Genomic DNA, 26562 nt, shown 5'->3' with positions numbered 1-26562 from the left:
TCCTCCTGTTTTTCCAAAGGATCTGTCTCAGGAATTTAAAGCACATTTAAGACATACACACACTCACATAACATAAGGAGGGGGGGAAAGGCTCTTCCCCTCCCCTTCTTGCAGAAAGCATGGAAGAAAGCTCCAGTTCTCCTGTTTCCCCTGTGGATAGCTTGGGGACCAGTGAAGAGGAGCTGGAAAGGCAGCCAAAGAGATTTGGCAGGAAGAGAAGATACAGTAAGAAGTCCAGCGAAGATGGCAGCCCCAACCCAGGGAAGAGGGGGAAAAAGTCCAGTCCCAGCTCCCAATCTTACGAAGAACTACAGAGCCAGAGGATCCTGGCCAACGTCAGAGAGAGGCAGAGGACTCAGTCGCTCAACGAAGCTTTTGCTGCCCTGAGGAAAATCATCCCCACGCTGCCCTCTGACAAACTGAGTAAAATCCAGACGCTCAAGCTGGCGGCGAGGTACATAGACTTCCTCTACCAGGTGCTACAGAGCGACGAGATGGACAGTAAGATGACGAGCTGCAGTTACGTGGCTCATGAGAGGCTCAGTTATGCCTTCTCCGTGTGGAGGATGGAGGGAGCGTGGTCCATGTCAGCCTCCCACTAGCCACTGCCCGGGCCGGGCCAGCCCAAGGGGTAGGTACTCGTTTCTTTTCTCCTGGACGATTCTCTGGGTCTGTTTCCTTCCCTTTGCCCTTGGTGGAATGCTGGGGATGCTGATGGGTTTGGGGTCACCGACCTGGAGTGCAGCACAGGCACATCCAATTCCTCCCGCTCCCCCCGCACCGGCGGAAATTCAAATAAATGGAGCTTCCAGGAAGGCGAACAAAAATGAGATATGCCCCAAATTTTGGTGGGGGGGGGGTGGGGAATAATAATCAGCATGCTTTTGCTCTGTGAGAATGTGGAGTAAGAGGGGGCTGGTGTTGAGAGCTGGATGATAAGCGTCAGAGGGGAAACGGTCACCGTGTGAGATTTACCAGAAAGAGCTGTTTCAGAGAAGGACTCGGAGAAAAAAGGTGATGGCCACAGCGGGCTGACAAGGGGATCCAAAACAGCTGCTGCCCAACTCCGTGGGTGTCTGCACCCCAAAATCCCCAGTGCTGAGCCTTGTGGTGGCCACGTCCCCTCCCGGCTGGGGGGCCAGGGTGTCGGCAGGACCCACGCGGGGCTGGGTGACGGGTTCGCCCCAGGTTGTGTTTCTCTTAAAAGAAACGAGCAGCAGATGTCGGCTGCAGCGCCAGGCTGTGCCCCTTCCCCCTCACGCAGCGAAAAGCAAACAGACGTAGGAGAAACTCCGCTAAATTATTCGGTTTGTCCAGTTTCCCTTCCCCAAAGTGTCAGTAAAGCAGCGGCTGGCGTTAGGCGCAGTTTCTTATTTACTCTCCTCACGAAACCCTTCCTCGTCTCTTTCCATTAGCAGAAAACTACTTCCTCTTCAGCTGCCTTTGTAATATTCGGGGAGGGAGGAATAAACAGTCAGAAAGGAGGTGGGGGGGAAAAAGCCTTTTAATAACACCCTCATCTCCAGCTAATTAAGCAGAGCAGCTCTGCGTTGTGTCAGCCAGAGTTTGGGTCTGCCTAGGTGCTGTCTGGGGCTCCGTACATAAAACAGAGCCCGCAAACCCATTTCACCAAGCAAACGCTCCAAAGGGACGTTTTCCCCCACCACCCTTGTGATGTAAAAATGAAATAATTGCGTTATGTGCAGCGTTGAAGAAGAAAGTTTATCCCAGCGCATTGGCCAGGCTTGTCTAAAGAGGCAAACCCATCTTTGTTCGGTCAGCAATGAACAGCCCATGCAAATATATAAAAGACAGAACCAGGCAAAAACCTGATGCAACTGCAGTGCCTCAGTTCAAAAAGCTAAAAAATGTGAAACCAGGACTTACTAATGGTGTAAAACAGACTTAAAATCATTTTAGATGTAAATGTTTCACTTGCATCCTGAAATGGTTTGGAATTTGCACTTCGGTGCTGGACTAAGGTTTTCTAGTGATTCCCCAAAATATGAAAAAGTCTCAAAATTGGTTATTCTACCCATTGCACGAGCTGCCTGTTCTTTGGCTTTATTTAAATAGGTAACACTCTTGCTGGGGAGTTTATGGCCATCACCAGCATTCTTACATTTTGCGCATCATGCCCCGATTTCAACTGCAAAAATCCAAAACTGAGTGGGTTTTTCAAAAGCTAAACCCTCCGTTTATAAAACAGAGAGCCTTTTCCCATGCTAATCTGGCTAAAAAACTGCCGCAAACAGATTAAAAAACAACAAAAAAAACCCACCAAAACCAACACAAAAACCCCCACACAAAAACCCAGGCTTCTTGTCAAAACCAGATGTAAAATGTCCCAAACACATATTTCTTCAGCAGTTTAGATTGGCTGAATAGGAAAGTGCTGGGCTGGAACAATGCATTGATTCTGTTGTTTCCCAAATGATGTGTTGCCATTAGCCAAGGATGGTTGGAAATCTGTTATCTAATACATAACTACTCCTAGCACACCGAGCAAAACCTGCAGTTTTTAAATCTCATTTTACAACCCACATTGATTTAAATTATCATTAACGCTGCTCTGATGAGGCAGACTTCATAGGTAGTCGCTCAGATTGTCCCTATCCCCCAAAACATCTGAGGATATAACGAAAAAATCGTGATGCAGGAGCAAACCCCGGCACGTTTTGGCTTGATTTGGAATAAATCGGAATTAGGCGCCTTCGCTGTAACCCAACCTCCAACCCAGTTCTCTGAGGTTGCTCTTGAGGAGGAAGATCCCAAACTTTCTCCCTTTCCCTGTGCCTGCGTTGTGCAGGAACACGCGTGCGGTTGGACTGTTGAAAAGGTTGTTGACAAATGGCCTGGTGCGGTGCGGTGTCAAATTCTATCGTTTATGGCGACAGAAATTAGGGCTGCCAGAAAATAAAAAATAAAACTCCAACAAGGTCCTCAAGAAACCCTTGAAAACAGGCAAGTTTAGTTGGGTGGTGGAACTTTTTATGGGTAAGAAGGGAGCAGCCTGTGCTGCCTCAATAGACAAAAATTCCCTAAGAATTTGCTGTGTGGGTTTGGGATCAGTGCCTGCCTTTCCTAGGGAGCAGGAACTGCAAACGTAGGGTGAGTACCGCTCAGGCTGGGCTGCCACCCTCCCTTTTCCCAGGGTTTTGGGGAGAGAGAAGCAAGGAAAGGCTTCCTCCTCGGAGGGACGCTCAATCCCCTCTGGCTGCTAGCAAAACAGAAATCAGAGGAGCTGTTTGATTAGAAAATCAGAGCCTTGGGAACCGGGAAAATGCCACCTGGCCCCTGCGAATGCCAGCAGGTCACCGCTGCCTGCCCCCCTGGCCACGAGCGCTTTTCCTGTTCTGCTCCATGGAAATCCAGACAACTAACTCTGGGAGTTGCAGGAGAAACAGGCGCAGTTTTTGCACCTCTAGGACTGCAGAGGGATGTTTCCGCAGAGCCTTCCATCCCCCAGAATCTCCCCATCCTCAATGGCCAGCACCTGCACCCCTCCCCTGGCAGTCACCTTTCCCTTTTGCTTTTGAAATGTTCCACAGGGTCCAAACTGAAAAGAACAAATCAGGAAAAAAAAAAAAAAAGGCATTGTGTTTGCTGATATTCCTTTTAGTAAGGAAAAACCTGTCCGGCCGGGATGGCAAGACAATCAGAAAAGCATAAAGGAAAACGCAGCCCAGGACCCTGCACCAGTCCGACCAGTCTGCTGCTCCTTCCCACTCACTGGGGATGCGCTCTCTGCCTCCCCTGGGCTGGCACTGGCACTGGGAACCCCGTTTTCCCACCTTTTTCACGCTGGTGAAGCCACGTTTGAGGCATATGTTTGATCCACAGCCCTCATCACATCGCCTCTCCTGACTTGCAGGGGTTGTTTCCAGTATAAAACACCAGCGTCCTATTTCATTTTCTCCTTAAAGAAGCAAACAGATGTTGTCTCTGCTGGCCCTGGGAACAAAACCTAATTCTATAGTATCTGAGAGCAGCACAGTTAACTGGGGGTGTAGTGACACTGGAATGAAGCCCTTTTTTGTCCCAAAAGCCCCATTTTTTTATATGCATCCTTCAAAAAATGTAAATAAGTTTCCTTGACAGGAAGGATTGTAAAGTTTGGTATTTACATTAATAGCCTTGTAGCGGCGGGGAGGGGTGGGGGTTTCATCTCAGTGCATTTAAAAAGCCCAGCAAAATGCATTTTCGATCCTTTGTTTACGTTCGTGTCTTTCCTTGGGAAAGGATAAATCTGTTACCCAGCAGACACCAAACACGCTGCAGTCAGCCAAGAAACGCTCAGGCTCAGGGATCTTTGAAAAAGAGGGTGCAAAGGAAATGCTCCGGAGAAGGAGACATGCAAAGAGACAAATCTGCCAGGGCCTAGACGCAAATAAATGAATTACCCATCAGAAAGAGCTGGAGACACTCATGGCGGAGAGAAAATGCTGGATCGGGTCCGAAGGAGCGCTTAGAAAAGTGGTAAAAACATGTTATTACTTAATCTTCTGGAGGCAGAGCTGCGGTGAAAGTCCTATCGGGAGAGATGTGCGTTGAAGGGTCATTAAGGGAAAAATCGAGGCAGACATTTCAGCTAAGTAGACATAATTTGTCTCCAAATTAGTCATCCTCACACTGCTCAGCTCTGCAGAGCAGCCCTAATTTTCAAAGCATCCTCATTAAAACAAAGGGAGAGATTGAAACGCTTCTCCTGAGCAAACTCCCCTCGCATTCCTTCCTACAGTGCTTCTTGGGGGCATATTTCCTGCAGTTGTAGGTAGCAGTGATAAATGAGCCCTGGAGATCACAGTGAGTTCTTACAGAGATGGGACAGATCCTGTAACCACCGCTGAGATCTCTTTTGGAACATTTCATGTCACTCTTTCCCCCGGCAATATAATTATTTTTATAGCCGTAGCCCTGAGAATCATTTCCATGTGCTTCAGCACAACTTTGAAATCTCGGAGCCCAAAACCTCCAGAATTTATGTCTCTTGCTGGAGAGCTGCAGGAAGGGTTTGACAAGGCCAGGAACGTGGAAAGGGACGGCACCAGAACCCCGAAACACAGAGCCACCTGGAAAAGCTGTCAGGGAATTACAGCTGGCAGGGGAAAGCAGATATTTCGGGGAGGTTTTCCCCATCTTCCCAGATGGAAGGAGCTTTTTTGCAGAAAATTGGGAAGGGGGGGGGCAGGAAAAAAAGCAGATTGCTCCTTGCAAGATGCTGATTCCACCAGTCACTTCGGTGGGTTGCTCGGAAAGTCACCACAGCGCCTGATTCCCTTCTTCAGGCAAATTTGGAAGTGAGGAAAACCAAGACACCATCCAGCTGAATATTAGCAGACTCATACTAATAAATGATCAGTTCTCAAGAATTGAAAAAGTAGAAATATTTGCCAGGGATTAAAAAAAAAAAAAAAAAAAAAAAAAAAAAAAAATACAACACCGAAACAGCAAAACACCAAACCAACACTTGGCACCCCGGCACTAATTAGATTTGTAGTTGTGGAAGATGACCATTCAGCAACAACAACTAATCACACACAAAGAGCAAATTAACTCAGCCAGCCCATAAATCAAGGAGAGGCAGCCATTGCCCTCAGACTCATCCCTTTAACCACTTCCACACCAGGCCCAGCCCGTCCCCTCAGCCCCAATGTCCTTGCTCTTCTCCTGCCAGTGGTGCAGCAAAAATGCGGGAATCCAGGCTCTGAGAGCTCTTGGGCATGTTCTTCTCCTCCTGCCTTAGAGCGGGGATTTAGGGGGTAAGATAGAGGATCCCTCTTGGAGTTTTATTTGTGATCTGCCACCCAGAGCCCAAGGTTTTAAGTGTTTAGCAGTAAGGAGGGTTTTCCCTCAGGAATGGCGGGGGGGAAGTAAAATCAGTCGTTCTCTATCACGTCAAGGGAAGCAGCGTCAGGAATTCGGAGACAGGTTTCTTGCAGGAGGAGGGTGCAAATAGGACAGGGAGGTTTGGTTACCACTCCCATAAAAATATTAAATAAGCCACAGTAACTCCTAAGCCCTGCTGATAGCAGAGGGCACAAAGAGGCCATTAGGTCCCTGAATTCTCCGGATTTGTTCCCTGACTTCTCCGGGCGGCTCTCTCCATGGCCTGAGCTTTTTGAGTGGAAAAGGCGTGTTGATCTAATACTCCAAAACGAGCACAGGAAAGGCAGCAGGGATTCTTCATTCCCAAACCAGCAGCCAGGGAGTGCCTGGCAGTGCCCAGGGGCTGGGATCCACCCAGATCCAACCTTTCTTTGTTACAATTACATGATTTGGGATTTTTTTAATATATTTTTTTTTTTTCACACCTGTGGTTCCGCAAGGGACGGGATTGAGGCAGATAACACTCTCCCGCAGATCGCAAAAGCGGTCAGACACCAAAGCAGAAAATAATCCTTGTGTCCTGCACTCTATGGTGAGCGACAGTCCCTCCTCTTCCTCCCATCTCCTCTCCACCTTTCAACCACAGCTAGGAAAACAGAAGAAGGAGGAGGTGGGGGCAAGAGAAGAGACAGATGTCTACGCGTTCTTCTTGATATATATTTGCTGGAAAAGGTCCAGTAAGCCTGGCCTAGCTTTAATTGAATTCCTAATAAGATAGTTTTGCCTTGTTAGCTGCCGCCCTCAAGAAGCATTTTCTAAAAAGATATTAGACCTGCCAAACACATGCTTTAAGATGCATGAATTGGGTTTTGGGTTAGTTTAGCCACCAAAAACCCTCGTGCAGTCATTTATCTGATTATGCCCTCGGTTTCAGCTGTTCAGTACTCCTTTAAAAATCATATGTTTGTGCTTAAATATAAATAAACCAAATTGCTCTGCTGAAATGGGGGAATCACAACTGAGCTTCCTATTAAAAATAATTAGTTAATCCAGCTTAGAAAATTCAGTAGGGTGGGATGGAGCCAGGGAGAAGCTTTCATTTAAAAAAAGAGTATTTTGGATGACTGGGTGGATTCCCCAAGGCATCCACACCCATCGCCCCAAAAACCAAGCTCCTCTACAAAATTAACCTGCCAGAGACACAAAAAAGCACATTTCAGGCTAACCTTTATGACAAATTTTGTGCACACCGTGATGAAATATCTCCGTGTCATGTGGCTCCTTTAGGCAGAACTCCTGCTCAGAAATGTGAGGCATATAACAAATAAAATTGTGGACTCGGGAGGAAGGCAAACAGGGAGATGTTTCCCAGCAAACAACTTGGCATTGGTAACTAAAGATAAATCACCTTGTTAAGGACAGGAAAGGAGTTTATAGTTTAATCCATCTGCACAAAACCCAGCTGGGCCCACCAGAAACCCCTGTACTATCACCCACGGATGCTGTCGGGACCACGCTTGCCCTGCAGCACAAAAATCCCACCCTGAATACGGCCAGGACAGAGATGCAACGAAATTTATTAATGACCCATTAATCAAAGGGGTTTGGACGGGGAAAATAGGTTTTCCATTTGTCCCAGCTGAGCACCTGCCTCCCTGTCCTTCCCAAGCACACTCCACCGGGATGCCCATCACCACCTCCACACCACAACCCCCCAAAATCCATCCCACAGGAACTTTTATCCCAATTTTTGTGAGTTTGAGTCTTTCTTCCCCCAGAAACACAGGGGAGCTTGCCCATCAGTGGGCTCCAGGGCACGGGATGTATGGCAGGAATTGAGCCTCTGCAAAGAAGCAGAGCGTTTTCACCCATGGCACTGCCTCTGGGAATACCAGGGAATCATGGAAACTTCCCAGTGAGAAAGCAGGGCATAAAACCACATGATAAAAACAGGCTGGACAAGATAACTCTTTTCTTTTTTTAAAAAAAGCACTCTGCACACAGCATATTGACGTGTATTTTTGGATAAGATGGCTATCCTGCGTATTTTAATTTATTTTGCTTAATTATTTTGCCTGATGAGCCCAGGAAATTTCTGATAGCACCGAGCCCTTTCTGCTGCAGTAATTGTGAGCGCGACAGTCCGGGCGCGGCCCCGCGATCTCCAAAGCTCCCTTCCAGCTCCATGGGGGTTTGTGCACGGAACAACCCGGCATTTTACACGGGCTTTTTCATCCCTGGCCACAAAAGGGCTGTTTAAAAGATCCCTGGGGTTGCCAGCACTAAATAATGTATTTTATACCAGGTGGGGCTGAAATGTTTGCTGTTGGAAGGGAGCTGGAAGCGCGGCGGAGTGGCCGCATTCTCGCCTCCGTCGTGATGTGATGAGCTTGCACTTGGGTTTTGGGACTGAGAAGCGGTTCAGGTTTTTGAACTGTTTGAACCGGCTTGCAACTCATGAATCGGGGAGATCAGAGATCCATTTCCAGTGATTCCCTTGGAAACTTTAAAATCAAGCAACCTAATGATCAATAATTCTCATTGTAATGCATGCAAAGGAATAACTCATCACTGCTTTCCCTGCTCGTGCCAGGGAAATTGGTAGTGGAAAGCACCTCAAAAAGATCCTGTCACACCAAAAATACAATTCCTGGCACCCCCAGGGCAATGCCACGTCCCCAGAGGGCTGAGGGTACAGAACTGGGGGCTCAAATCACGCTGATGTTCAATAGGATCAAGCTGATCTGGAAGTTTTCCTCTTAAGCGCTGTTATTTTGTAAACCAGGCAATACTTTCACTCTCAATGAGTGGGAAAAGGTAAATATTTTAAAGCTGCTGAGGGAAACAGGCACAGCTTCGAAAATTGTAGCTATTCCTTAGCTGTACATATTCGTGGAATCACAAGTCTTTTCAGGCTAATAATGTCAGAATCAATTCATGGAATCATATGATTTTTCGGGATAATTGTGTCAGAATCAGAGAGGAAAATGTCTGGCCTTGAATACAACAGTCTGCAAATCTATTTCCCCTTTTTCATACAGGTTTATTGTTCTCATATATGCGTCACTGGCTCATGTTCTGCAGTAATCAGGTTTTCATGCTCACTCCGATGCCCGAGGTACACGTCCCAAGGACAATTCTTAGATCTGCCCACTCATCCCTGCTCCTCCAGAAAATAAACCTCCTTTTTAGAGCACGTTTGGAGCTATTTCCTAACGCCATCATTTCACCAGCTGTGAAATGTATTTTTGTTCGCCCATGCTGTTTTTCCTTAATCTTTCACTGAAATACTACTGCCCAGCCTCTCACACAGCTACAGCTACATTTGTGTTGTTTGAAGATCCAAAAAAGCTCTTTCTGGAGAGGAGACCCATGCGCTCCCCGCCTTGAATTGCTCATCCGCTGCACTGCTGGGGCTGCCTCGCAGCTCCTCTGCAGCTCAGGCACATCCTTAAAACTGCACACAGGGCTAAAGTATTCCAAAACCAGGAGAGTTTGTGTAGTTTCTGAAGGAGGCAGAGGAGGAGATGAAGGTTTCCTGGAGCTGTCACAGGGAACCCAGGCCAGGAATCAATGCCCAAAGCATTTCAGGAGGTCTGGCTGCTGGGACAATTTGGGACTTGGGTGTTTGGAGCTGCTCCATTGAGGTGCAAACAGGGGTAATGAGGCACTTTCCAGCCCTGCAGCCTTGGCACAACCGCGGAAGAACTCAGGAGAGTTGTTGGTCCAGTGGTGAGCTTGTTTTTTACCCCCACTTCCAGCAGGTTACCTTCTCCCAGAGGTCACGTGAGCTGGGAATGCCTGAGACAGGAATGCCAAACCACTCCCAATCAGGGGGTGCAGGCTCTGCTGGGACCCCAACCCTTAGCTCTAGTCCCAACCCCTCAGAGCAGGACAGGAGCCCTGGATTTTGGGCTCTCCCTCTCTGGCTGCCAGCGCCACGGAGGGATGCAGGGACACCAGGCTTTACTCCAGCAGGTCCAGGAGGCATTGGATGGGGCCGGGACGCAGATGAGGCTGCTCCATTTCCATTCTCTTAGGAAACTTAGGAATTTTTATAAAAAAGCAAGCGAGGATTTGGCAGCAAGCGGAGGGTGGGGATGCCTGCCAAGGCCTGGACAGCTGTACCTTCTTCACTAGCAAGTTGTGTGATCAGCGAGGGCCGTGCTGAAAGCCAAGAGGAGTTACCAGAGCTGCCACATCGCATTTGGCTGATCCTCCCTCTGGGAGACACCTTAAAGAAACAAACCCACCCTAACAGTTCTGCTGGCATCAGCACAGCAAAACCAGGGTGACCTCACAGACTTGGGGAGCTGTTGTGGTGTTCCCCCCAGCCCTTTCCCCAATTTTGAATCCCAGACGAGGGGACAGGAGGAGGAGGAGACTTATCCAAGGCTGTTTTTCCATTTTTCCTTGCGTACCAAAGCCCTGCCTGCCCCGCCCCATGCACGGCTGGACCTTCTCGACAGCTTGAAATAACCCAGGAAATTGTGCAAAAGCTGCGGCAGGTCCTGTCCTGCCCAGCTGGAGGGACAACCAGCCCGGCAGCCGGCAACAAGGGGTGGTCTTGCACTCCAAATTCTAAACCTGTGGTCTGCTGGGGTCTTCAGAACAGCAGGAAGATCACAGCAGAAGGAGGGAGTGCAGTTCGATCTGGGGAGCGCCGATGTGCCTTCATGCCCCAGGCTGTGCCTGGGGGACCCTCTCCTCCCAGCAGAGTGGGTGACAAAAGGCTCTCAGATGTCTTCTTAAACAGAAAATTATCCTCCCTTTCCTTCAAGAGGAAAGCAAGAAATCTACCCCGAGGTGTTACCCCATCCTCTGCACCTCCAAGCGCTTCCCAGGTTTGAAGGTTTCATTTTAAGCTCATTACTGAAACAACCTCCTGGCCTCCAAAGCCTCCCTTCGCACAGCCTGCCACGTGTATTCCCATTTCCCTCACAAAGTTCATTTTCCTTGCAAACATCTCCAAAAGGTCCTTCCAAAAGCAACCGTGCTCACTCCAAAACTGCACTGAGGTACCCTTTCCCCACACATCCCGGCGGTGCACAAACATTTCTGGCCGGATTTCTTCATCTCTCCCCACCCTGGCAGCTCCAGCAGATTCCCAGGCTGGGAGATGGAAAACGTGGAAAACCGCAGGAGCTGCTGACTCAGCGCCTGCTGGCACTAGAGGGCAGGGTAAACTGCATTAAATAAAGAATCAGGTGGGGTTGGGGTTGCATCCAAGGGGAACACCTCCTGTAAGCCTAACAGGGAGCACATGGAATATCTGGGAGCAGCCAGGAGCTGTCTCAGTGCCCAAGAAAAGGAGGAACCTAATTTTGCACTGGGTGCATCCCACATCAATGATCATCAGGAGAGCAGACTCACAGGTTATTTAATTTAAGGTTAGAGTGTGGCACCAGAGGTGCTTCCACTTGGAGTCGTAGCAGTCGTAGTTTTCTGATAGAAAAACTCTTAAAACAAACAAACAAACAAAAAAAACCAACCAAAACCAACTAATTTCTCTGCTGTACTTTCCTGAGCATGTGATTAACCCTGCCCTGTCCTCCTCTTAATAGGAGATTTTAAATTAGCTCCAAACACAAAAAGCACAGGTCAACTCCGTTCCTTTCTCAACAGCCACTTCAATAAACAACCCAATTTTTAAAGGATGACTCCAAGGGGGTCGGGCAGCTCAGCCCTTTCATGAGGGAAAAATGGCACATAGCTTGCAAGGCAATTTGTGGCCTAAACACAAGGAAAGAAAAACGCCTCAGACCTCCCAGGCCAGGCTTAATCCTGCAGGACAAGCATCCTCCAGAGCTGCTGATAGCCACAGAAAGCATCTGCCCTTCCCGGAGGGACTGCATTCCTTAAAAAATCTAAAGATTGGGGTGCGTGAGAAGCAGCTGGACCCCAGAGGGATGTTCACCTCAACACAGCCCTAGACCCAGCTGAGACCCCTGAAACCTGCGCAGGAGAGCTGACAGGGCCATCCTGAAGATCCTGGGGCAGGGAGAGGAGAGGGACAAACCCCCAAATCCAAGAGATTCCATGGGTTCCTTAGAAGAGAGTAGCTAAACGCTGCTGAGTAGGGGAAATGCAAGGTTTTGGCTGCGATTTGGAAGTTGAAAAGTCTCAGGCCTGCTTTGATGCTAAGGAAGAAGGGGGGTCTGTAAGTCTACACCGAAAAAAGAGGGTTTAAAGCACAGCAAGGTGCAGAGGTGATGGGCGAGGAAGGAGCCCCCAGCTTGCTCCCATCTGCTCTGTTCGACCCCAGCCCTTTTCCCGCTGGTTTTGGCAGGCAGCAAAAGTGCCACGGGATGCTGGGGTTCTTTCCAGCTGATGCCCCTCACGGGGGCACTTCCCACCAGGGTCTCTTGGCTAACTGAGAGGATGACACTTCTCCTGCCACCGTGGACCATTTGATGGGACGGCAGCGGTGGGTTTTGCTCTCCTTGCACCCACAGCCCACCCTGGGTTCATCTCCACCGTGCCCTTAAATCACCTTGCCCTGCAATTTCGGCAGCTGGAGGGTGCCTCAGTTTCCCCTCCAGAAAGCCAATGTGAACACTTGCAGCGCCCACCTTGCCACCTCCCCAGCAGGCAGGACCTTGCCAGCAGAGAGTGGGGATTCACGTGCCACCAGGCTGGGTTCACACTGAGCCCTATATATTCCTTTCGCAGCTTCTCATTTCAGAGATCTGAATTGCAGATGTTGCTGCGCCTCAGATTTGGAGAGGGACAAAAACGGAAGGAAAAAGGTTAAGCAGCTCTGTGAGTCACTCCAATACACAACCTACTGTTGATTTAGAAACCTACCTCGGCTGTAAATAGAGAATGAGCTCCTCTGAACTGTTTAACCTCTTATATTCTGGCCAGAAAAACTAACAGATGAGAGCAAAACATCCCTCCTGAGTCACAGAAGCAACAGAGCTGGAAAACCCTGCCGTGGGGTCAGCACTGAGAATAAAGTGACCCAAAACTGGTGACCTAAGGAGGGAGGGGAAAAATAAGAACGAGGTATTCGTGGGGCAGATAATGAAGAGAGCAGGCTGTGCTGCTCTCTGGGATCTGCTCCAGGCAGCAAAGGCAGGGAATAACTTCCCAAAGAAGCAGAGAGAGGATGTGCCATGAATAAAATAAACTACAGCTCAAACCAATGGCGGGACCCTGGTTCCACAGGCACCCACTCAGCGCACCCAGACTCTCCTTGGAGTTGCACAGGCTCATCGCATCCATCATGATCCCAAATAATTTATGCACGGGCTGCTTTTTGGGGGCTTTTGGGAGGCAAAGGACACCTCAGCCTAACTGGGGAAGGGCTGGGGGAAGAATTGCAAAGAGGGGAGCTTTGCCACAGGTCTTGCCATGCATCCGTGCAAGGGCAGCTCTGGAGAGGGCAGGCAGTGCATGGAAATGTCTTGATTCCAGCTTTGGAAACGTCCTAATTCCAGCTTTGGAGAGCCCTGTGAGTTTTGGAAGACAGCTGAACCATCCAACCCCCCCCTCCCCCCCCCCCACTCTTCAAATATCTTGTTGAATCATCTCTTGTCTTCAAAGCAGAGGGTGTAGCAGCGGAAGGAGAGCTTTCCCTGGGATTTGAGGCACTGAGTGGGAGTTGAGAGAAAGGCCAGCATCTGCTGATCTCAGGGTACCACCAGGAGAATTCTGCACCAGGATCCTGAGGAGGTCACTTGGGCTGGAGCCATCCCAAGGCCTCCGGTTCGAGCAGGATCCTGCAAAGTGACCGAGGGAGGCTGGAGAGTCCCAACAACCCCACTGATTGGGGAAAGCTGATGAGCAAGCAATTCCAGCATAAATCAGGCTCTCATTAAATATTTAGGCGTGATTTAAACCAGCAGAGCTGTGGTTCACAAACCACCAGAGGTTTTTGTAGGGATGAGGATGCTTTAAATAAAAATAAAAGTCACCGTTCTGGTCAGCACGCAGATGTAAAACTCAGGGCAGGAAAAACTGCCTGAGTAGTGCTGATGGATAACTCAGGCCCAAATACCTCTTGGAGTAATTTTCCTCCCCATTCCAAGGCAATTTCCAGCCCTAATCAGACATGAGCTGAGACAGGATTCCAGAAAATGTATTTTAAGCTCTTTTTTGCTCAAACATTATGTGCTCAAGCTTTTCCACCTAAGAGCCAAAGGCTGGAAATTTAAAATACTATTGAAATACTATTTAAAAATATTAAAAATACTACGCTAACTGATTAATTAAGTTAATCATCTGTTGGGGTTGATGATGAGCAGACCGAAGCCAAAAAAATTTAGGGCCCCACCAGAGCTGGGAGTTTTTTGAAAGACACCAAGTTTTCTTGATCTTTTTGGGAATTCCAGCCTAAACTCATATCCAGCAGCCTTCATCATTTAGTTACTTTTTGGGTCTCTTGGAAAAACTAAAATCCCTAACACACAAGGGCAGCATCAGTACAGACGAAGCAGCATTGTCAAGTTTGGAATACACGGCTCTGGTCCTAGTGATGGCACAAGTTGCTTCAGAGCTGTCCCCACATGTCCTGGGCTGTCTCTGTGTCTAGTCCCTGGACTAGGCCTCAGCTCCTTTTCCTGGGAAGGAAAATCCCACAGGCATTCCCTTGCTCAGCCAACAGGATGACTCAGCTGGATCTCATCAGGGGGCCAGGCTGTGAGTCCCCAAAAATTAAGCCCTTCATCCCCAGCCTGTGCGCACAGGAGGATCTTGACATCCGTGGAAAAGGGGAGCGGGTCCGCTCAGAGCAGATACAAATCACCAATTCCTGCAGTCAGGGCCAGGCTTGTGTAAACAGGCTCTGGAAGGAATAAACTCAAAGATCTTTAAGGTCTCTTCCAACCCAAACCAATCCATGATTAATGGAGCAGAGATGGAAATCATTTGGATGGTGCAACACTGGACAAGTCCAAGAACCTCATCCCCTGGACTTAAGACCATCCCAAAAGCAGAGGTTGTAACAGCCAAGTGAGGAGATGGGAGCAGAATGAGGATATCTCTGGAAGGAAAAGCAATGCCAGCAGTGCTCCTTAAGTCTCTGGAGCTGGCACAGTCCTGCCAGCCTCCTTATTCCAGCCCTACCTCGTTTGGGAGCAGCACAAAAACACTTGGAAGGGAAGGAAGTAAGCATTTAATAAGTCTGAAATAATTTTTTACAAATTCATTAGCTATTATTTCAGCTGCATGACCTCCTGAAGGGACTTTCTAGAGGGCCAGATTATGCAGTCAACTGAAAATATAAATAAGTATAGGGAGGGCAGGGATCACTTTGTTCAGCCAAACCGTGTGGGATGTCAGGTTAAGTTTCCTGTTGGGTGCATCCGTGCACTTCCAGGAGGGAAGTGTGGCCCAGCATTTGCATTTCTTCTGCCAACTTCAGGGAAGACTGTCTCATTCATTGGTGTTGATTTCAATTGCTGCTGCTTTCGGGGAGCCTTTAATCTGAATGTCTGTGTATACATTCACATCGATATTTGCTGATGGGGAAGTGCTGTGTTAGGGGTGAAATGTGCTGTGCACCTATAGATACACATCTTCCCTATTCCTGGAAGTGTCCAAAGCTAGGTTAGATCAGGCTTGGAGCAGCCTGGGATACCAGAGTGCCCCTGCTCGTGGCAGGGGGTAGAACAAGATGAGGTTTAAGGTCCCGTCCAGCCCCAAATCATTCTGTGGTTTTATGGTATGATGAGGTCCTTCGGTGCCTGTGTAAGAACAGCAACAAGAAATTTCAAAAGAAAACAAAAGCATTTTTAATGGGTAAAAAGCACACAGAGGAGTGAAAAGGTCTTAAATTAAGTCACCCCAGACATCCTCCACACCCAGATATTTAACTGAATCTGGGATCACAGATGATTCTGTGTGTTGTGTGCAGAAGCATGGACGCATTTCTCTAGACAAAGACAGATCCAAGCTTCCCTATTCTCTCCCCGCATTCAGTCTGATTCCCTGACAAGCCTCTAAACGCTCATTTCAGTCACCAAATGTAACACCCAGCCTCCTCCCTTCACAAATATCACATGCTGGTTTAACCTGGAGAATATGAAACTTAAACGTCTTGTACCGCAAATAAAAAAAAGTGGGTAAAACTCAGTTTACAGAGCAGAAAAGCTCTGTATCACACATCAACCAGAGGTTCCCTTCACCCCAGAAACATCCAAGGCCAGCTTGGATGGGGCTTGGAACAGCCTGGTCTGGAGGAAAGTGTTGGATCAGACGACCTTTAGAGGTCCCTCCCAACCCAAATCCCTTTGAGATTCCCTGAGCTGCAAACCTGAGCAGAGAATCCCACCAGCAACTTCCGAGCAAACCCCTGACTCCCAGGAGCACCAGCTCGGCTCGGCTCTGCCCATTGTGGAACCCAGGGAGGAGCAGCACTGCCAAAATCGGAGCAGGGAGCCTTTGTTAGGAGCAGATGCTGCGGAGAGCTCCTCCAGCTCGCCCCCAGAGCGGGGATTGCATCAGTGCCACAGGTTATTATCCCAGCGGGAACTTCGCAGGGGTCACTCACCGAGGTTCAAACAAGTCCAGCTTTTGCAGCTGGCAAACCTAAACAAGACCAGCCAGCTGCTGCCGAGCTGAGTCAGCCACGCTCACTTGCATGAAAGCCTCCACTTACTTAACCCCTTCGTTTAATCACCCAAACCCCAAAAATCTGACGACTGCAGACAGGAAAACACCCATCTGCCCTTTTGCAGCATGACAGGCTGGGAAAGACCGTGGAAACCGATTTTCCAGGGCTTTTTTTCCTCGGCTGCTGAGTGCGCGCCGCTCACAAATCATGTTCCTGGGAGCCGCTGGCCGGGCTGCTCTGAGTCAGCAGAGCATGTGCTAAATCCCAGCCCGGCCAGCGGAGCGAGCAGCACGCATTTAAATATAAAACTTGTGATTACATCCTCCTCTAAACACAGGCAAGCCCACTTGTTTGCTCCTCCAGCAGAGAGATTCCATCTCTGCGCGCTTCTTCCTCCGAAAATTTGAGCTTGCTGGAGCGGGGCTGTTCATTCTGCTTTGAAAAACAGCAGCAAGGGAAGTGATAGCTTCGTTTTGCCTCTCGTGAAGACATAAAATCCAGGAGTGAGATGAAAATGTGACACGGGAGCTCTGAAGGGGATAATCTCTGGATAGGAAGGGAACATGGAGCAGCGGCGCGGGCAGCAAGCAGAGCAGAACAACATTTTAGAAATCATTAGTCAGTCATTGCATGGGGAATTAAACCCCTCGGGGTGCTCATTTGTGGCAGTGGAGGCTTTTGGAGCAGAGCAGAGGGTTTGGAACCTCCTGGAGCTATCCAGGCTGGAAACTGAAGAGGTTGTGAGTAAGACCTGGCTCCCTGTCCCGCTCCTCGTGGTTTGCCTGCCCGGCACGACCCACGGAGCAGTTTCAGGGAAGCCCATAGAGCAGCCGGCCAGCCCCACGCCGAGTTCGAGGCAGTGATGCTGCTGCTGGGTGTCTTGGAATGATGATTCATGGATGCTCAGAGCCCCGATGGGGACCGGGGCTATGCACTGACCATTTTGCTGGAGGAGGATGGCAGCATCTAAACTCACAGAAATAAAGACAAAATATCCCCACCCTGACCAGCCCCCGGGGAGATTCACAGACACTCTGCTGTTGCCTGCATTACGTCCAACCCCTGCCCTGCACAAGAGACCCGAAGGAGTTGGGTACCCCCAGGAAGCCCTTGGGAAAAGGCTGGCAAGGAGAGGAGGAGGAAGAGGAAAGAGAGGGGTAGAGCTGATTATGAACACCAGGGCAGGGAACGGGCTCAGTACCACATAGGGCTGGGGCTGAAATCCAGGCAGCGTGGTTTAAGAAACCTAGTTTAAGAGTTTTAAACCTGGTTTAAACAGGATATTCTGTGATTCTAAGCATGGGCAAAGCCATCTGCATGGAAGGCAGCAGCCGTAAAGTTTAGGAAAACAACTCTACTGTGTGGTACTTGCAATAAAGGCTGGAACAAACGCGGGACCGAGGAGTGATGTGGGACCCAGGGTGGATTTTGTGCCACGCTGATGTAGCTGCCAGGCCAAGGAAAAGGGAGAGAAGGAGCCCCGGGACAGGAGAAGATAAGGAATGCAGAGCAAGCCAGGCCTATCACACCTATTCAAATCCCAAGTCACTGTCACCGTTCCCAGGGTGCCAAAGCTACCAGTCCCAATGACTCACCCCAGCCCCACAAAATCCAGAGTGGCTCACTACATACCAAGGACTCCTTCCTCCCCTGGCAGGATTGTTTTTCATGCAAAAATATAGCTCCCTCTTCACGAGGGCAACACCCTCTAACCCCAGGTATTTTAAAGAGTTGAGTGATTCTTGCCATAAAAAAAAAGATCAGAGGGCCTTTATTGACTGCAGCAGGGTTAAGCCGGTTTATTCCAAGTGAGAATTTGGCCCCTTGACTTCAAGGAAGCTGTGCTGATTAATCCCAGATGGAGACCTGGCCGGGTACAGTCCCTTCCCAAAGTCCTGGGAGTGAATCACCTCCATTGCTCAGAGCCTGGGTGGTTATCGAGGAACAAGGAACAACACCTGCCACGTGGGAAACATTGAGAACAGGGCCAGGGAATTGGGACTGAGGAATCTGGGGATTTTTAGGGTGTGCCTTATAGTGGGGGGAAGATGCCAGAGTGGCATCCTTTCTCCGGCAGAGATCTGGGAACGTCACTTGGGATGGGAGTCCGAAACCTGGCCATTGAGCGCAGTGGGCAAGGAGATGTGCAATCTTCCTGGCTTCTTCCACTGAGGGCTTTTTGTGGCGCTCAGTGAGGATCCATGTGTGCAAAAGCAAGATTAAATCCATCCATGCTTTGGGGAAGCTGCCCCAGCATCTCTGGCAGTTTTGAGAAGCAAACACAGCTTCATTCCTACTCCAGATGCCAAGAAAAAGGATCTTTTTTCAGCAATCATCTCCAGGGCTAACTCAGGACAGGCAAGATTTTTCTTCCCAGAGTTGTAGGCACAAGTGCCATACTTTTTTCAGGAAAAGCTAAAATCCTTTACACGTGTGCCCGTGGAGAGATGGCAAAACTGTGGATAAACACCTGAATACACCAATTCCAAGGTGGGTGTTGATGGGTTTTTGGGTCTGAAATGCAGAGGGGGTGGTAACTCCCCACCAGGTCACTCATGCAGGGGCAGGCATTAAAAATTCACAGCTAGGGGATGCCAGTATCTCCTCAAATTTCCCCTAAGGGTCTCTGCCCCAAATTTGCATCCTGCAGGCCAGGGGGACTCTGAGGGCTCGGCTCTGGGTGTGGAGGAGACTTCTGGGAAGAGGGAAATGCCTGGGCTCGCAGTTCCCTAGCTCCAGCCCGGCCTTCCAGCATCTGGAGCGGGGTGGGAGCCGGGGATTGATAGGCAGCAGCACACGTACAGCTGTGCACATCTGGCCCACAGGTGCCTCAGCTGCTATTTGTCAGGGACATGAAAAAGCACCCCAAGTTCCCAGGGCAGTTGTACCTGTCCCGTGGATTCTTCCCAGAAGCCCGCAGAATCCTGTGGATTTTTTTTTGTCTCTGCTTTTCAGTGGGTGGCCCCAATTTGTTTGTTTGTTTGTTTGTTTGTTTTCTCTTATTATTTTATTTGAAAGAAGGAGTTTAAACCCTAGATACTTTTAAAATGGGGGGGGGGGGGGGGGCGGTGTGGGGCGGGACGGGTGTCGTTATTAATTCCACTGGCACTAATCCACAGAGCTGAGTCGGTCATAATGGGTGGCTGTCATCCCTCTCCTGATTTACTCCTAGGAGCAGAGGTTACTACAGAACCTTTGTGCTGGACTGATGAAAAAAACTGAGGCTGCTTCTCCTTGTGCTCAGCCACAGGCTCAGCCAGACTTGCTCCCAAAGTATTTAATCTGTGCAAGGACAGGTGAAGTGCAGAAACGAGTAGGAAAAGTCTCATCCATGGGGTAGGAGAACCCCAGAGCAAGCATCCCACGGGGATGTTGCCGCTGCTGAGGTTTGGGAAATGCAGCTGCACACAGGAAAACTGTGAGAGCAGAGGAGCTTCTGGCTGAGTGGGCCAGACCAAGAGAGTTCCCTTGGAAAAAGAAGAAAGCCACAGATGTATATGTTTATTTTTAGAGAAGGTGTCTTTTCTAGGATTTGTATTATTTTGGCAGGAGCGCCGAGTGGGAGGAGGAAAGGTTTCCCTTTGGCCAATAATATCTGCTTTCCTAAAACAGGGTGGAGGCAGGAGTGTGTTCTCACAGCCCGGTTCATATCTCAGTTGTGTTTATCCTTGCAGAGGCAAACAGGGACCAGAGACCGTGTTCCAGTGTCTGCCAGCTTTGTCCTAAATTAAATTAAATTAAATTAAATTCCCCCTCGGGCTGCGAGTTGTGTCTGTGCAGGGTGGGATCTGTCATTGTGAGCATCTCAGCAGAAGCTGTTAGGCCACCTGTGACAACTCCACCCCTCTTCCCTGACTTCCACCCATTCCCACTGCTTTGGCCCCGTTTTGGGCGTGCATTTCAGGCGGTGCCTGCCCAGAATTGCCGGTGCTGTGGCCGCTGGAGCCCGTCTGGATCTGAGAAGGCCATAGGATGTGGGACTCGGGAGGCAGAGGAAGATGGGATGTGGCTGCTCTCTCCCTTGGTGTGAGCCTCAGAGCCTCTTTCTAGGGACACGTCGGTGTCTGTACAAGCTCTCCTCCCCAGCCCTGGGTACTTCCCTGCAGCTGCACTGGGAGAACACCGCATTCCCTGCCTTTCCCCCACTTTGTTCCACACCGTTCTCCTGTGGCTTGTGTGGGGGAATGGATTTGAGCCAAAGAAAGTGATGATGAGCTCTGTTAGCTCTCCCGCCCCTCTTTGCCCCCATCCCTGGCTCAGGAGATGCCACTGGCGTCCCTCAGCGTTTGTTCTTCCGAGCCACCCACAAGGCAGCCGGGCGGCCATGTAGCTCCGATGCTTCTCCAAAATTATTCCCAAACACCGGGTGCAGCACTGCTTTTCCCTGCTCGTTAGTGGCTCCTGCCCCTCGGCAATTCCAGGCTGCCATTCCAGCAAAGTGCTGCCAAGGTTTTGACAAGGGGCTCCCGCAAACCTGCCGCCTCCTCCTCCTCCTCCAGCTGTCACCAGCCCTGCTCGGCCTGTGGAGGAGTGCAGGGCTGGGGAAATGTGCCTTGGCTCTTTAAAGCTTTTTTTTTTTTTTTTTTCCCCCCTTCATCTTGGTTTAAAGCTGTTTTTATATTTGTTTGAATTTTCTGGTGAGGGACGGACACAGCACCTTGGGGCAAACATTCCTGACTGCCTAAATTTTGCTGTAGAGAGGCAGAACCTAACAGAGCAGCTCTGAGCATCCCAGCAGCAAAATGCTTCACTTTTCAGCATTCCCTTCTCCTCCCTGTGGTGAGCACGGCCCCACAAGACTGATTTTAGCTGGGCTACCACCTGAAACGTTGATGAATTGGCTCTTTCTAGGCGTTTTGGGCCCCAAAAGTTTTTCCATGGGAAGTTGTTGAGCCTGCAGGTAGAAGCCATTGAATTCCTCTCTTCGGTGAGCATCCCTCTCTTCTTCTCGAGGGGTTCTTTCCTTTCAAGGCCAGTTTGGATGGTGCTTGGAGCGACCTGGGGCAGTGGAAGGTGTCCCTGCCCATGACACCCATGACAGAGGATGGAACTGGATGAGCTTTAGGGTCCCTTTCAACCCAAACCATTCTGGGATTTTACGGACATCAATAACCCTTTCTGCAGCTGTGTGAGGGGGAAAAAATATTTAAAGCAAAATTATGGAGTAATTTCCGGCAATATATGAGAGAAGCACTCACAACTGGAGCTTTTTGTCCAGTCCCCAGCCTCAAGGCCATGCTCCATCCTGCTCCAATGGCTGGGAGCAGACCCAGGCAGAAAGGACCAGGGTTCTCCCTGTGGCATCATCTCTTTAGGATCCTCCATTTTCCCCAGACAGTGACGTGTCAGCAATCCATGGGCCTTCCTCAGTGATGCACAAGAGGGTCTGGAGAGGGAGGAACAGCCTCAGCCTCAGGGGGAGGAGAAAAGGCTTCGATCTCCCTTTCCTCATGCCACATACCCATCAAGCTGCTCCTGATAACAAACTGGGGAGCTGCAGGATACAGGGAGGATGTTTCACCTCCGACCAGCCACGGGCAGATAAATCCCCCAGGCTCTGAAAGGGCTGGAGTGAATCAGAGAGAGGCTTGTCCCTGGCTGAGGAAGGGTCCGAGGGGGGGCCCGCAGCTCAGGAACGAACCTCTGCCAGGGATGTGTTTTGAAACGGTTTCCCAGTTGTGAGATGCACATAACTGTGGCTTTCCCTTCATCTGGGAGACTTCAAGAGCGGATGGTTGATAAGGGTTCGTAGCAGCAGAGGCAGCGCAGCCCGAGCCAGGGGATCTGGTTTCAGTCTGTCCCTACCCGCAGCCTCAGATCTGATTTTGGCCCTCTCTCCACCCCCTCGCACAGACAGGACGCAATTATCTGAATTCCTTTCTCCGCTGCTGCTTCCTCCCCTCTGAAGCCTTGCAGCCTGGTCCTACCGCCTTTTCCAGGGCTCCCTCCTTTCCTGGTTCACGGAAATCGAGGGATTTCTTCTGGGTTTATCCATTCCTGATAACACCCCAAAAATCAAGGGATTTCTGCTGGGTTTCTCCTTTCCTGATAACACTCCAAAAATCAAGGGATTTCTGCTGGGTTTCTCCTTTCCTGGTAATACCCCCAAAATCAAGGGGTTTCTGCTGGGTTTAGCCTTCCGTGGTGGGAAACACCTCAGAAAATCAAGGGAATTCTGTTTCAAGGTTTGGGGTTTTTTGTTTTGGTATGGGGGGCGGGCTTTGATGTTTGTTTGTTTGTTTGTTTTGTTTCACCACCCGAAACATGAAAAGGTTTTACATTTAAACAAAGACAGGCTTAAACTGAAACAGATTTATATTTAAATTAAACAAGCTTAAATTTAAACGAATTTGAGTGATTTAAATTTAAACAAGGCCAGATTGGACGAGGTTCTGAGCAACCTTCTCTGATGGAAGGTGTCCCTGCCCATGGAATGGGACGAGCTTTAAGGTCCATTCCAGCCCAAGCCACTCTGTGAAGTGGCCACCATCAATTTTGGCTCCAGATACAGCTGAGAACTCCATGAAATCATTTGGGAACATCCCTTCAGCAGTGATTCTCCCAGTCACGGGGATGCCATCGGCAATTTTGGAGCATGGCGGGTTCCCTCTCTCCCCATACCCTGAAACAACTGGGCCTTTTTTGTGCCCAGGAAATAAAAACAATGGCAAGAAAGAGGAATCGCCATTGGGCACGGAAAATTTTCAGCTCAAGCAGCAAAAGTTTCTGGAGGTTTTTGAGCTGGTCACACCCTGTGGGGTGCTGGGAGGCAAAGTGTCCAAACCTGACTGTGGATATTTTGATTAATCCGTGCCATGGGGCTTTTTAGAGAAGTAATTTCCAAAACAGCTGGGAATGATGGCCCCTGAGCTCAGGAATGGGATTTTAGTGATTTTCTAAAGTAGGAGCATTTTATTTTCCTTTGTGCTGTAACCCAGCATTGCTTGAAGCTATTGGTGGGGCTATTCCAGAATAATTTTTTACGCTAAAAAGAGGAGAGATTCAGTGAGGAAGAAAATTCCTGACTTTGAGTGTGGTGAGGCCCTGGCACAGGGTGCCCAGAGAAGCTGTGTCTGTCCCTGGATCCCTGGAAGTGTTCAAGGATGGGCCTAGGAGAAACCTGGGATAGTGGGAGGCATCCCTGCCCATGGCAGTATGAACTTTATGTTCCCTCCCAACCCAAACCATTCTCAGATTTGTTCTATGAATGCCATATTTTCCTCATCTTGATGTGTCTGGTCTGTCCCATCTTGTTCAGGCCTCACCTCCAAGAAGAAGCAACTCCACACAGGATTTCTCCTTCCCCTTTCACCCTAAAATATACCTGGGATGTAGGGTGAGAAAAAAAAAAAAGGCCTTGTGAGCAGAGCCCTTTTTCTACAATCTCAACTTTAAAAGAAGTTGGAAAAGTTACCTTAAAAAAAATAACAACAACCAGAAAAAAACCCAAAACCCCCCCAAAAACCAGCAAAACCAAAAACAAAAAAAAACCCAAAACAAACTCCAACAGTTCTCCTGCATTTCGCATTTCATTTGCACTCTCAGCCATGTCATGGAAATTATTTCAATCCTTGTGTAACCAAACCCATCCCAGTCCTATATAAGCAAAGGTCTGGGGGAACCTGTTGCGAAATTTCCTGCAGGGAAACCAGGGCCTTGCTCTTGCTGCCACCTTCCCTCAGGCCAGCAGCTCTCTGCTCCTGTGATATCCATGGGGAACGCTCCCGGTGGGGCTGAGAAATGCTTCCAAAGCAGGGAAAATGGATCAGCAAGGCCTCAGACAGAGGAAGCTGCGCTGGGTCCGCGCTGGCGGCGCATCACAGCTGTGCTCCCTGTTAGCGTTAGAGAAACGCTCGGAAATCCCCCAGAAATCCCGGGAGAGAGCAGTTCCCACCCCTGGAAGTGTGCAAGGCCTGCTTGGATGGCCCACAGAGGTTTTGGGGGCCTTTTCCCCTCCTTCCCCCTGCAGTACCCGAGGCGCAGCAAGCAGGGGCCAGGTTGCTGACACTGAGGATCACAAGCCGGATTCGGGGCCTGATTTCAGAGCCTGATTGATTTCAGACCGTGCTTTCACAGAATCTCAGCACGGTTTGGGTTGAAAGGCACCTCAAAGCCAATCCAGTTCCGTGGAACTAGCATGAGGTGGAACGTGGTGGGGCCATTCCAGAGCTCGGGGAAATCTTCAATCCGCAGGGCAGGCCGCCACCGTCGCCTCACCGTAACAGGGAAGGGAATCAGCCTCTTAGCACGGAACTGCTGTGAAATTCCCAGTTCTCCGGCTGGAGCTAGAAACCAGAAAGAACCAGCGGGGAGGAGAGGCCTCAGGGCAGCAGCAGCAGCCAGAGCAGGGGGTCTCAGCCAGGGTTAAAGACGTCAGCTCTGCCCTGGGAGCAGCTCTGCGCTGAGCTCTCTGCTCTTGGGTGGGATTTTAAAAAATCCCTGGAACTAGACCAGCTTTTTATCTGGTTTTACCTCCTTTTCATGTCAGCCACATTCAGAGAAGAACAGGACACAGCAAAACCTTGTGTGACCGTCCTCCACCCATTTCTTCTGCTCACTGGAGGAAAAAAAAAAAAAAAAAACCAAACCAGCAAATTACTCTGTGGTATCTTCCTCCTTCCTGGATTTTATTTTCCTTTCCTGGAGCCCTCCCTGGATGGGGAGAGGGTCAGTCTGTCATCTGTCAGACATGGGCATCCCCAAACCACCAGGAGAAGTGGAGCTTTCCTAACCGGTCCTGGGCAGCCTGACAAGTCCCCAAGCTCGTCTGCAGAATGTGGTTGTAATTAGATAATTAATAACTTGGAGAGGGAAGGGAAAGGAAATCAGCTAAATGGAAGCTTTCCTCAGTGGGAGGAAATAATTATATCTGCTTTTTGATATCTGAGCTGAGGTGGCTTTGCCGAAGGCAGGAACAGCACCTTGCCTGCAAAGCCATCCCTGCCCTGAGCAGGATGGGGGATCCCGTGGGCGCTGCTGGGTCATGGAGTCTGTCCCACAAAATGTACCCTGTTCCTGGAAGTGTTCCACACCAGGCTGGAGCAACGTGGGATAGTGGAAGGTGTCCCTGCCCATGGCAGGGGGGAGGAATGAGATGAGCTTTGAGGTCCTTTCCAACACAAACCATTCTGGGATTCAGTGATGTTTTGAGGGCTACATTGCTTCTGCCTATGGATTTACCATTTTAAACTCCAGTGCAAACCAGGGTGTTCCATTATCAGACTCTGAATTTAGGCTGTCTATCCAAAAGTCTAAGGAACTGTGCTTCCACTTGCTCCTGGCACACTGGAACTCGCCCAGTGCCTGGATTAACTCCATGCTGGTGGAACCAGGGATAGCATTCAACATACGGTGATGAGCCACAAGCCTGGATTTGTAGGGAAAAAGCCCTTTCTTACACAATCTATGTCAGAAAGATATCCTGCATTCAGTGTATTTATTTTTCTTCTATATTCTTTCTTTTTTTTTTTTTTTTTTTTCTTCTTTCCAGACTGTCCAGCATCTGCGACTGAAGTGGAATTGGGATATATCCAAGTTTGTAGCTTCTGAAACCTTAAAAACCTCAAGAAAACTGGTCCAAAAGACCCCTCTTGACCTCCCTCGCTCTGAACTCTCGCGGAGCATTTTAGACTGAGCAGCAAAACAGCACCGAAGAGAAGGGGCTGAGACTTTGCAACATCTCTCCCCAAAATAACTGACCAAAGAGAGAAGGAGAAGCAACATTCCTCGTTCTTCACTGTTGTTGGGATTTTGTCTGTCTGTCTGTGTTTGGTGTTTCATTGCTATTTTTTTTTTTTTTTTCTGGAAACAATCTTAATTCAGGAACACATTTATGAGGCATCTTCGGGTTCGAGTTTTACTTCCCCTTAACTGTATTATTCTCTTTTTTTTTTTTTAATTCCAAGCCTGATTTCTTGTACAGTCATGGCAAAACTGGACCAGGGCTCTCAGCAAAAATAGGAAAAGAAGGAAAAAAGCCCACCATGCCCCTAGCTCCCTGCATGATTTATTTCAAGTACAGCCTGGATTACAGACTGCTCTCCACTTATTGCTCCATGATTTGCTACCGCTCATCCCCTTCCTCCTTTTCTTTTTTTAAATTTTTTTTGTTTTGTTTTCATTTTCTGTTCCAGTGTATATGTTGCTTATTTGTTTTATTTATTGAGATATTTTTA

At 49.2% G+C, this 26562-nt stretch overlaps 1 protein-coding gene across 1 annotated transcript; it reads left to right on the top strand.

Annotated features, from left to right (window-relative positions):
• Window positions 1-26562, top strand: TWIST2 (twist family bHLH transcription factor 2). Its single transcript, XM_040069847.1, has 2 exons — window positions 1-631; window positions 25878-26562. The coding sequence occupies exon 1, from the start codon at window positions 120-122 to the stop codon at window positions 600-602; it is 483 nt and encodes a 160-aa protein (XP_039925781.1). The 5' UTR covers window positions 1-119; the 3' UTR covers window positions 603-631; window positions 25878-26562.

The sequence above is a fragment of the Hirundo rustica genome, chromosome 7 (genome assembly GCF_015227805.2).
Source record: "Hirundo rustica isolate bHirRus1 chromosome 7, bHirRus1.pri.v3, whole genome shotgun sequence".
Classification (NCBI taxonomy): domain Eukaryota; kingdom Metazoa; phylum Chordata; class Aves; order Passeriformes; family Hirundinidae; genus Hirundo; species Hirundo rustica.
The sequence above is the reverse complement of the archived record's forward strand: the minus strand, read 5'-3'. Positions and strand labels throughout refer to the sequence as shown.